The sequence below is a fragment of the Odontesthes bonariensis genome, chromosome 15, assembly GCF_027942865.1.
Source record: "Odontesthes bonariensis isolate fOdoBon6 chromosome 15, fOdoBon6.hap1, whole genome shotgun sequence".
NCBI lineage: Eukaryota > Metazoa > Chordata > Actinopteri > Atheriniformes > Atherinopsidae > Odontesthes > Odontesthes bonariensis.
The window spans coordinates 29,847,975-29,858,856 of NC_134520.1; the positions used below are offsets into that span (position 1 = coordinate 29,847,975).

At 41.7% G+C, this 10,882-nt stretch overlaps 1 protein-coding gene across 2 annotated transcripts; it reads left to right on the forward strand.

The window, feature by feature from the left end:
• The first annotated feature begins 253 nt into the window (after positions 1 to 253).
• ankmy1 (ankyrin repeat and MYND domain containing 1) lies at positions 254 to 10,553 on the forward strand. Of its 2 annotated transcripts, none has more exons than XM_075485922.1 (20): positions 254 to 629; positions 2,743 to 2,889; positions 2,966 to 3,160; positions 4,042 to 4,092; positions 4,172 to 4,410; positions 4,496 to 4,712; positions 4,901 to 5,062; positions 5,317 to 5,462; positions 5,790 to 6,306; positions 6,387 to 6,568; positions 6,668 to 6,833; positions 6,952 to 7,092; positions 7,198 to 7,305; positions 7,949 to 8,056; positions 8,132 to 8,254; positions 8,663 to 8,764; positions 9,109 to 9,265; positions 9,353 to 9,425; positions 9,535 to 9,770; positions 9,933 to 10,553. In XM_075485922.1, exons 1-20 carry the CDS (start codon positions 405 to 407, stop codon positions 10,130 to 10,132), a joined length of 3,495 nt encoding a protein of 1,164 aa, XP_075342037.1. In that variant the 5' UTR covers positions 254 to 404; the 3' UTR covers positions 10,133 to 10,553. The 2 variants fall into 2 exon arrangements, with proteins under 2 accessions (XP_075342037.1, XP_075342038.1); XM_075485923.1 differs by having other exon boundaries at positions 7,216 to 7,305.
• The last annotated feature ends 329 nt before the right edge of the window (positions 10,554 to 10,882 follow it).

Genomic DNA, 10,882 nt, shown 5'->3' on the forward strand with positions numbered 1-10,882 from the left:
CTTCGTCTAAGGTCAACAATCTTAACTACATCGGAAAAATGGTCCTTTTAACGGATAAAATCGAGTGGTTTAATTTCAATACAAAACATTGGCATATGATTTCAACTCTATGCATATATGATACGCCAAAACAATGGATATAAACAATACAAATAAACAATTATTTAAAAAAAAAAAACATTCTGCGCATGCGTGAGCAGTGAACTCAAACGTCCTCGCGCTCCACTTGTTGCCATGTCAACCAACGTGGTCAGCAAAGTTGAAAACTCAAATCTGACCTCTTACAGTGGAAGTTTCCTCCTCTAACTATATATCTTAGTTAACGGTTATTGTAACTGTAAAACGATATTGTTAAACTCAAACAGAGTCAGAATCATATTAAGGGAGAATACGGCCTGGTCACGATGCCGACGACCACCTGCGAAGGTGTTGCGGTAACTGCGGGGCGAGAAGGAGGCCCAGAGCCGGTTGCAGGCAGACGCTGCAGCGGCAACGTTGTCGCACAGGTCGGTGAGGAGAGACGGCAAAGACTCGGTGTTCAAGAGTGGCCCGACGGATCAAAATATGACGGGGAATTTGTAAACGGCTTGAAACACGGCAAGGGAAGGTACAGCTGGAAAAATGGAGAGGTAATTTGATATTAACATGAAAAAAAGTTAGGTATGCCATTTGAGAATGTACCTATCAGTGTTGTATAAAGTAAATCTCACACTCAAGTACCCCTCCAAAATATGACTGGTAAAAGTCCAAGTCACTGACTGAAATGTCACTTGAGTTAAAGTCTTAAAGTATCCGAAACGTCTTGTACTTAAGTATGAGAATTACTGTAAAAATAGATGTACTTAAGTAATGTAATGAAAAGTACAAGTAAAAAGTAAACAAGGCAAATGCAGTTTGAATGACATTTTTTATATTTTGGTAAACTTTGAAAGTCAAATACACTTAAAATCTACACACAACCAAGTGCAGGCAAAATTTAGACCAGGTTTAGACAGAAAATACAAACTTTGTGAACCTTAAAGTTTTTCTTCTTCAAGTAAGGTCAGTGCTGAAAATGAGGCGTACATTACACCATTAAGAAAAAAATGAAACAAAAGAGGCTGCTACTGTTATTGCAATCATTATAAACAAAAGTTAACGAAAAAAATAGGAGAAAACTGAAGCTTATCTGGCATCTGAAGAGGGGGTCCATTTTGAAACCCCTTTTGTAAACCTTTCTAAAAAATAAAATAACTCAGTACAGAAAATGTTTGTCTTTCTCTCTCTCTCTTTTTTTGTAACGAGTAACTAAACCGAACAATGAAAATGTATTGGAGTAAAAGTATGCAATTAAAGGGATAGTTCGGGATATTTGACATGAATCTGTATGGCATCACCATAACCAGTGTCGTGCATTCAAACTGACTTACCCCCGACAGTGTCCTGTGAGCCGAGTTCTTGTCCAGTGTTGGTCAAGGCGAAAGTAGTCCGGCTTGTTTGCTGGGGTCAAGAAATTAGCGCGTTTTTCTTCCCAAAACAGTACGTGTGCTAAAGAGTGATTTATTTCATCACAAAAACCGAAGCCGGCAAAAGTCACTCCTCGTTATCACTTGGGCCCTACTGTCTCTCATTGTGTATCAGTGCATCAGTGCGCACGTCATTCTGACCGCGAGCTGTGCGCACGAGTCTTTCTGTTCTTTGGCAGTGCTCAACACTGTCTTACTCTGCAGACAACTGGCCATTGGGTCCAGCTGGTCTGGGACGCCTCTTCCAGTTGATCTTGGGAACATGGAAAAAAGTTCTCAAGACGCCTGCATTCAGGAGTGCAGGGAAGTCACCGTTATTTGTGATGCAGGCAGCAGCTGTCCCGCGGCCGCCGACATCCTCATCTATGGAAAGGTTTTGTATCTGGGGCAAAACTAAATCCCACTCGTGGCAGCAGTAACATTCCACCTCTGTCTGCATTACTTCGCACTTCAAACAAGTGCACCAGGATTTGTCGGCCACCCTGGGTATCGCAGCTCCAGCAGTGGCTCCAGCTTCTGTTTCCATCACTTCTCTGTCCACCCTCTCTCTGTCTGCCTGATCTAAGTCCATTTGGCGAACTTCCTCCTCAGTATAAACGGGTTCATAAAGATACCCCCTTGGCTCTGAACGGAAGTCAATATGTTCCTCGTCGCTCTCGTAGTCAGACATCTTCCCGAGCAGTAAACAAAGTGAATCGACTCGTGCACACAGCTCGCGGTCAGAATGACGTGCGCACTGATACACAACGAGAGACAGTAGGGCCCAAGTGATAACGAGGAGTGACTTTTGCCGGCTTCGGTTTTTGTGATGAAATAAATCACTCTTTAGCACACGTACTGTTTTGGGAAGAAAAACGCGCTAATTTCTTGACCCCAGCAAAGAAGCCGGACTACTTTCGCCTTGACCAACACTGGACAAGAACTCGGCTCACAGGACACTGTCGGGGGTAAGTCAGTTTGAATGCACGACACTGGTTATGGTGATGCCATACAGATTCATGTCAAATATCCCGAACTATCCCTTTAAGTTCGGAAATATAGTGAAGTAAAAGTGAAAGTTGTCAAAAAAATTTAAACTCGAGGAAAGTACAAAGTATTCCAAAATATACTTAAGTACAGTAGTGAAGTATTTTTACTTTGTTACTATACAACACTAGTACCTAATACTACAATTTTCCTCCTGTCAGGTTTATTTAAATTTTTAAAAAGCAAGTCACTGAAGTCTTTCTTTGTCTAGTATTATGAGGGCTCTTTCTACAAAGACTACAAGCATGGGGACGGACTGTACTGCTGGGCCACAGGTCACAAGTTCATTGGCAAGTTCTACCTGAACAGAAAGGAGGGATATGGTCAACAGATCTTCCCAGACGGAGCCACCTTTCAGGTAAACTGGATGGACTGGGGACAGGCGTTTGGATCATTATTTTAAAAACCTGTTAATGGCACTGCCATTCTTTCAGGGTTTGTACCACTCCGACCAGAGGTTTGGTCCAGGTGTGGTTACTTATCCAGACGGGCGACAGGATGTGGGTCTGTGGCTCAGGGAGCGCCTGCTAAGGCTCTGTACCCCTGTAGAAGAAGGCTTTAGTTTGAACAACTTTCCTGAGTATGCTGCCTACATGGAGCCTTCTGCCAGTACAGACTTCCTGGCTCAGGTATGTGATGATCACTGTCTCACCAACAGGCAAATAGTTGAAAACATCCTCTTCATACAGCGTGAGGTTTAGGATATTGTGTCCATTGATATTTTTTAATCCCAATCAAAACTCTGTATAACTCTATTTAAAAACAAACTTTTGTCATTGTTGGTCAGTGGTCCAGAAACATGTAAGCAGATGCAGTCAGTTTAATGCAAGCAGGAAAATATATTTAGTGGAATTACAGTTACTAATTATATAGTGCGTTGAAAATGATACTCAGCTTTCCACCATATTTAAAGTGGCTATTTTTTTTCTATTTGCATACAACAAAAAACACATACTATCCAAAATCAAACATAAGACTTGGTAGCGGTGTATCCTTGTAAACGTGAAGGCTCCTGCCTCCTAGTGGTTCCCTTCCATCAGATTTTTATATCAGCAGCAGCTGCAGATAGAGGACAAAATAAAGCCTCATAGAGCCTTTCCGAACCATCTATAACCACAAGTTAGCCCAAATATGTGTGGAGCTTATGTTTTTTAGCTTATAAAAAGTTGTAAGAAAATATGATTGGCAATTGATCATGCTATTGTAGGTCTCAATTATGGCAAAAATCAATAATGAGATTATGATAATTTAATACATTACACACCGACTTCCTGTCTAGAATGTATACTGCTGCTTGCCGTATGCTTTGTATTTAACCTCCATGCATGCCAAGTTTTTTTATATGTGCCATTTGTTGTCCCACAAAGTAGAACTGAAATTGCTGAAAACTTTTAACTTGACTTAAGTAAAATATGTGGTGTTTATGAAAGAAAATTTGGTTAATTAGAAGTCACAAAATGTATCTACACTGCTCAGATTTCTTAATATGTCTCTTCCTGTGCTCTACCAGCCTCAGTCTCCCTCTAGTGGTCTACATACAAAAAACAGGACAGACTTTAAGGTAAACTACTGCTATAATGAATAGTTATACTGTCAGCTTCTTTGACTCAACTCAGTTCAGATCTGTTTGCTTCCTTCAGGTGAATATAGATGGTGATCTGCTGTCAGATGAGAGTTTCATCATTCCCAACGGCATAGAGAGATACTCCACAGATGGCGACCACTTGCCGCTCCCTCCTGGCCGAAGAAGAGAATTGGACCAGCATTTTTATGGCGAGCTTTGGGAGCCAGAGGCTCATCCACACCAAGGTTATGAAAGGGACCCGCTCTCCACTCTTCACTTGCAGGCCCGAATGCAGGCTCATATACATAAAAACAGGTACAAAATATGCAATAATAAAAAGCACAGTATATCGAGAACATACCCACACGTTTAATGAATTGTGTGAGTTTTTTCTTCTCAGGCTGCAGGCTGAAAATGTGGGCTGGGATGTGGCAGCTGTTCTCTCTCTGAACAGGGAAGGCTTTGGTCCTAAAGGGCCTTTGGAAGTCAGTTCAGAGCTGATGATCCAGCACAGCTCTCGAGGGGAGCTCCAGGCTGTGTCACAAATCCTCCAGACCGGTTCGGTCCATCCTGATGTAGCAGATTCACGAGGACACACTGCACTGATCGCCGCCACCGTAATGTTTGATCATTTTATTTTTCTGTCTCCCTCGATTCAGTTGTAATTATTTGATCTTTAATTATTCAGCAGAAAAAAATAAGTTTCTATGATTCCTGAATCCTTCGTTGTAGAATTAATCTTTAGTTTTAGTTCCATGTCGTTCTTCTAACTGTTTTATGCTGGTTCTGTTTGTTCCTCTGTCAGGTAAACTGCCATAATGACGTGATCCACATGTTGTTGGATAGGGGTGCTGATATTGACAAGTTGAGTGGTGAAGGCATGTCTGCCCTGGCTGTCTGCCATGTCCTCTACTACCCTTTTCAGTCTCTTCACTTGGCTTTAACCGAACCACCCACCAAAACTCCAGTAAGAAAATGGTGAATGTGGTTAATAGGTATTTGTATAATGAAAAGTCTCTCAGCCAGTTTACCACTGTGGTTGAGACTGAAGTATATCAACAATTCTCTGATGAATTGTATTGAAATTACAATAATTTATGGTTCCCCATAGAATGAATCTTTGTGCCTTGCTTTGATCTAGCATGTAATGTTTCGATGGTGCTCCCATAGAGTTTGCTGATCCTTTGACAGTTTCTTTCTCTTACTGTTATGTGTTGTCAGACTTTGTTGCTTCCACCTTCATGTGGGAACAGTCACCAGATCAGCCAAGATGATTTAACCTCCATCGGACCTATACTTAACAACGGACCTCACACCTCGGACACAACTGAGAGGAACCGATCAAACTTCAGCCACCGGTCTGAGCAGTAAGAATGCTGCAAATACCACTTTACTAGGATGGGTGGGTGGGTTAACCAGTTAAGGGATGCCATACCTGGATTACAGTTCCAGTTAACTTCATCTCTCTGAAACATTATTCAGTATAAATAGCATATATAGTATATCCTGTTATGAACACCTGATATCCCCCATTATTGAATATGTACAAAACACACTTGTTTTTAAAATGTTGCATTTATACATTTGTCACTTCTTACAACATATGTTACCACATTTTAGCTATGAAATCTGCTTCTAAACAAAGCTGATGCATTCATTTCCATGTTTTTTTCTTAATTTACTGTATTTATCAGGACATCTAAAGAACTAAATGAGCACAACTTACATCAGGACAGTAAAGTGTCCCATCACAGTGAACTGACCACCGGGTGCGGGCTTTGTCTCTATGAACCTGAGACCCCTGCTGGCACAGAGCACTCTGGGGAGGAGGAGGGAAAAGAGAAGGTGGGAGTGGATGAAGACTGCCAGGACACAGAAAAGATGGAAGAAGAACAGAGCATTAGGGAGGATGAGAAGAAGAGCAAATGTGATGAAAGACAAGTAGACAGCCGATGTAATCAAGCAAGGGAAAATGCGGAGAGTCAAGACACAGATGTGAAAAGAGAATTAAAAAAAGATGTTGAGCTTGTTGACAACAGAAAAGAATCGAAAAATGAAAATATGGTTCGGGAGGAGAAGGTGGAGAAAAATTTGAAGGATACAACGGAGAGAGAGGAGAGAAGAGGAAGTGAGGACGTGGCTAGTTTGGAGCACTCCATTCACACTCACAGTGCACTGGGCAGTGTACAGTGGAAGGAAACTGGAGTAAAGGTAACAGGAAGAGCGCATTGATCCCACAACCTGGTGAATGATGGAACTTGCTCTGATATACTTTCTACTCTCTGTGGCAGAGAATAGACAAAGAACCGACCACGAAACAGACCTTTGATTCCGCCTGCTCGGTCAGCAGTTATGATGTCCAGGTCTCAGAGGAAGTGATGCCGTGCTCAGCAGAAGCACCGAGTGGCACAAAAACTGCCCATCGCTGTGACACCCGGGCGACTGTGAGCAAAGTGGCCACTGTGAAAACTGAGTCAGTTCTCTTTCTCTCCTTTCCCATTTTTGTTACTAGCTGTGTGTTCTATCTATATTTCCTGTTTATGTCAATTCTATGGGTTGCCTGTCCTACCAGTGTGCGTTTGAAAACATTAAAGCTGTTACTGGAGCGGGGAGCTGACCCCAACATGGCCAGGGTCCCCATGCCCGTCCTCTTTCTTGCCATCATGGCTGCTGACACTGAGGCTGTCAAGAGACTCCTGCTGTGTGGAGCTCGCACTGACGTTCCTCTCCCACCAGAGGTAAAAATCTCCACCTTAATTCCTAAAAAGTTTTTTTTTTTAAGTATCTTCCATGACAATAACGTCCCATTTGTTGAGGAGGATTTTTAAGCCAAAGAGAGGTTGTGTCTTTCTGTAGAAAAGAGGCCTGTACCCCCTGCATGTGGCCGCAGAGCTTCCAGGTCCCACAGCTCCAAGAATCACAGAGCTGCTGCTGCACACCGCCACTGACTCAGACGCACGGGCATGTGATCAGGACAAGATCTACGAACCAGATAAGGTGCGCGTATGTTTGAACATTACAGTGTATTGGAACCAATAGTGGTGACTGTATTGGTGCTAATGGAACTGGTGAATGAACTGTGCTAGTCTTGATCTTTTACAGATTTCCTTCATGGATAAGGAAACTCCAGGCACCAGTGATGGGCCACATCTTAAAGTGGGAGGCCGCACAGCCCTGCACGTGGCCTGCCAGAGAGACAATGACCACCAGGTCAGTGTGCACAAAGTCCCAGCTGTACACACCATCACTCATATAAAACACCATGCTAAAAGACTCAGTAGCACCTGATGTAACTGCTTAATTTATTTACCCATTGTCACACAATGACAAACTATACATCTTAAGCCTCTGTGACTGGATTACTTTTTAAAGTAAGACCGCCAGCACACTGATCAGGAGAACTGAATCCAGATAATGACGTCATATTGACCTGTGAAGTTACTGACTTAGTGTTTTATGAGACAAAATGAGCCGCTCAGAGTTGTTTTTGAGATGCTACTTAAGAGCAAGTGAGAACTGCTGCCTTTTATAAACAACTTTTGAGTAAACAATCTACTTTTACATATTGATGGATTGATCCATTAATGAAAAATAATTTAATATTTACATAAATGTTCAGTTCCTGACTGATGTTGCCAGGTGTCGTGCATGCGAGTGATAGAAGATAAGCTACATTTTGCTGATGTTCCCAGCATGCAAAATGTGCTTCAGATAAGTAATAAATTAATCAGCACTGACAAAGAGAAATGTATGGACATTTTAGACTGATTGTGAATGTTATACAACTAAGTTAATTGTCACACAGTAACAGTGACTTGTCTAACAGCCACACGGTTGCAAATTTTCTTTACAGAATGCCAGTGAAGTGGTGGCCCTCTTGCTCTCCCACAGAGCCAGCACGGACCTCCTCTGGAGTGGACACTCACCCCTGTCCCTTGCTATAGCAAGTGGCAATGACTTGGTACAGCCACCTCCCATACACACACAAATTCAACCATTAACATAAGTACTAATCCTCACCCTCACTTTTGGTCAGGCAGTGGAAGAACTGTTGAATGGAGGTGCTGATCCCAACCTACAACTGGGCTTCAGGGTGGGCAGCGCTCTCTGTGCCCTGCTCAACATCAACTATCGCTCCAGTGGCGACAGAGTTAAACTGGTATACACACAGAACTACAAATTCACAGTAGAACATATGCTGCTGAATGTGTTTGCCATGCTGCCGAACATCCATAAGGCATACTAAAGAGACATATTTGATCCCACAGCACCCATAAACTAATTTGTCAGCATGTATAGACAAATTATTTTGTAGAACAAAAGCTACAGTTGGAAGACATTTTTAAAAGTTTTGAATGCATAAAAGATAACACTGTACTTGGCTGCCCCAAATTAGTGACTTTTAATTTACATCAAAACCTGCTATTAAAGGTTGCCTCAATGTCACAGTTGTCAAGTAAACTAATGTTTTTTTTCCGTTTTTCTGTGCTTGGATCCTTAGAGAACAAAACATCCACGATGTTTCATTCAAATATATGAGGTTGATTTGTGTGTTTCTGTGATGCAGTTGGACATGTTGGCTAAGGCTGGTGCAGATGTCTCAATGCCAGTTACAGTGGGCGATGCTGTTGGAAATGCAGTCGACTATGCACACTACTCTTTCAGTCAGGTAACATCCCAGCTTTAAATACACTGTAGGCTATTCATTTCAATGGAATTACTGAAAAAATTGCAATCAATCATAATAATGCTTATCTTTTATGCATGTATAACCCTATATGGATCATATACATTTGCTCTTTTGGATGCCAGTAGTGGAGTTGCACTGGACCTCATTCTGTTGACTTTTATTTTGCACCTGTAGTGTATGTCAGAGCTGGTGGACACGGGAGGAGTTTAATCTAAAATAAATTTAATCTAAAAAATAAATTACTGTCAGAGAAAAAGCTTGGAGCATTTCCGTTTTATGCCTCCTTCTAAACAGATGTGTCATTCCTTTATGTTACGGTTTAGGACATTCTTATGGCCCACGCTCCATCTAAAGCCCGGAACAAGAGAAAGAGAGAAGCCCGGCAGCAACTGCTGAGCATGATGAGAGATCTGCTGAGACAGACCACTGGCCAGAGGGAGAGAGATAATTTAGAGAGACGACATCTCCTCACATCGAATAGTCAGTGCAGCATGTTTATTTCTGTTGAATAAATGTGTAAATCGTGTGAGTGACAATTAGCAGCAACTCAGAGATTTGCACATACAGGGACAGAAGCCATTTCCTCGAATGGGCTCCTCCCGAGCTGTGATGGGATGTCAGAGAAAACAGAAAACCACAGGTACACCAACACATTCATATTTTCTTTTACTTTCTTTAGATACATTTTCAGAACCCTGTTTTCAGCTGTGTGTGTGTGCGCATTTTATTATTATTATTACTTTTTTTAGGAAAGAAGAGTTTAAGTTCTGCTATCACTGCGGTCGCTCCGTGTTTGTGAAGCTGACTGCTTGTAGCCGCTGCCACAAGGTCTTCTATTGCTCCAAGGTCTGCAAACGCAAAGCATGGGATGAGCGACACAAGGAAGAGTGTATCCGAGTATCAAATAGAAAGAAGAGCCTCTCCCCCCAGCAGCTACAACCCAGCAAGCCCAAACAACACCAGCCCCTAAAGCTTAGCCCCGAAGGTTAGACCAGAAATGCCACGAATAAACTCTATAATATGAATTTTTTTGTGGTGTGTTTTGTTTCTGTCTATTAATGAAATGAAACAGTTTTTTTCTACATACATGTGGTTTTACATTTTGTAGACATGTGAATACTTTGTCTGTCTGTTTCTCTCAATGCAGTATCTGCTGATGGCATCCCGAAGAGTGTTGCCTTTAATTCCCAAAGAACTCCCAGGCCCTTGACTATCATGAAACCTAAAACCTCGCCCCCGCTATTGAGTGTCACGTTGAAATCTCAAAGGGCAGCAAAGCCCTCGAGAATGCCAGAGAAGCCCTTGGAAAACCAAGTCAACCTGAAGGAAAACTACAGCTACAATTGATGGGTCCTAAAATTCAACATGCATGGAAAGAGCTGGTTTTATCTGCCTAACTTACCTTACACTAATCTTAAAACAGCTCTTTTGTTGACTCTGAGATGTGTTTGTGCCACAAACAAATTCCTTTGGTGCATTTATATCTGGAAATTAGTATTTACAGTGCAATAATATTTGTCGATTTTTGGATTTGTCTTCTTATCTTAATTACATTACCAGCACTATTGTTACTTCATTGTCTTCATAGCCATGTTATTCTCTGGATGATTAATGTACAAGTAAGATAAAGTTAGACTTTTTCCATTTTTCCATAACTTTCAGTTACATTTTGTGGTCAATACCAGCAAATCATTGCCAGAACTCATTCACCTTAAGGTTTGTTGCACAGAGCTATCTGGGCGGCACCCTGTAGGAGCCACTTGTAAAAGGACAGGCAACTTTATAAAGGTTCTCATCAGCTGAATGGATGAAACTTCTATCTCTGTCTTTTGTTAAATTTCAACCAGTCCAAATAATGAGCTGCTACTGAGCCTTTGTATACAAATCCATTCTTCGAACATTCTAAAAGTTGATTCGTCCTTGTCAGGTTCGTTGTTGTCTCAGGGGGAGCAGAGAAGTCCAGGTCTAAAAGTTGTTATAGTTGCTCATATTCACATTTTCTTTCTTTTGGTTTCTTTTTCTTATGGCTCAGCTCCTTATTTACCTTTTTGGCACATGTGACATGATGTGTTGCAAATTGCAAAGATCCCCAAAGCT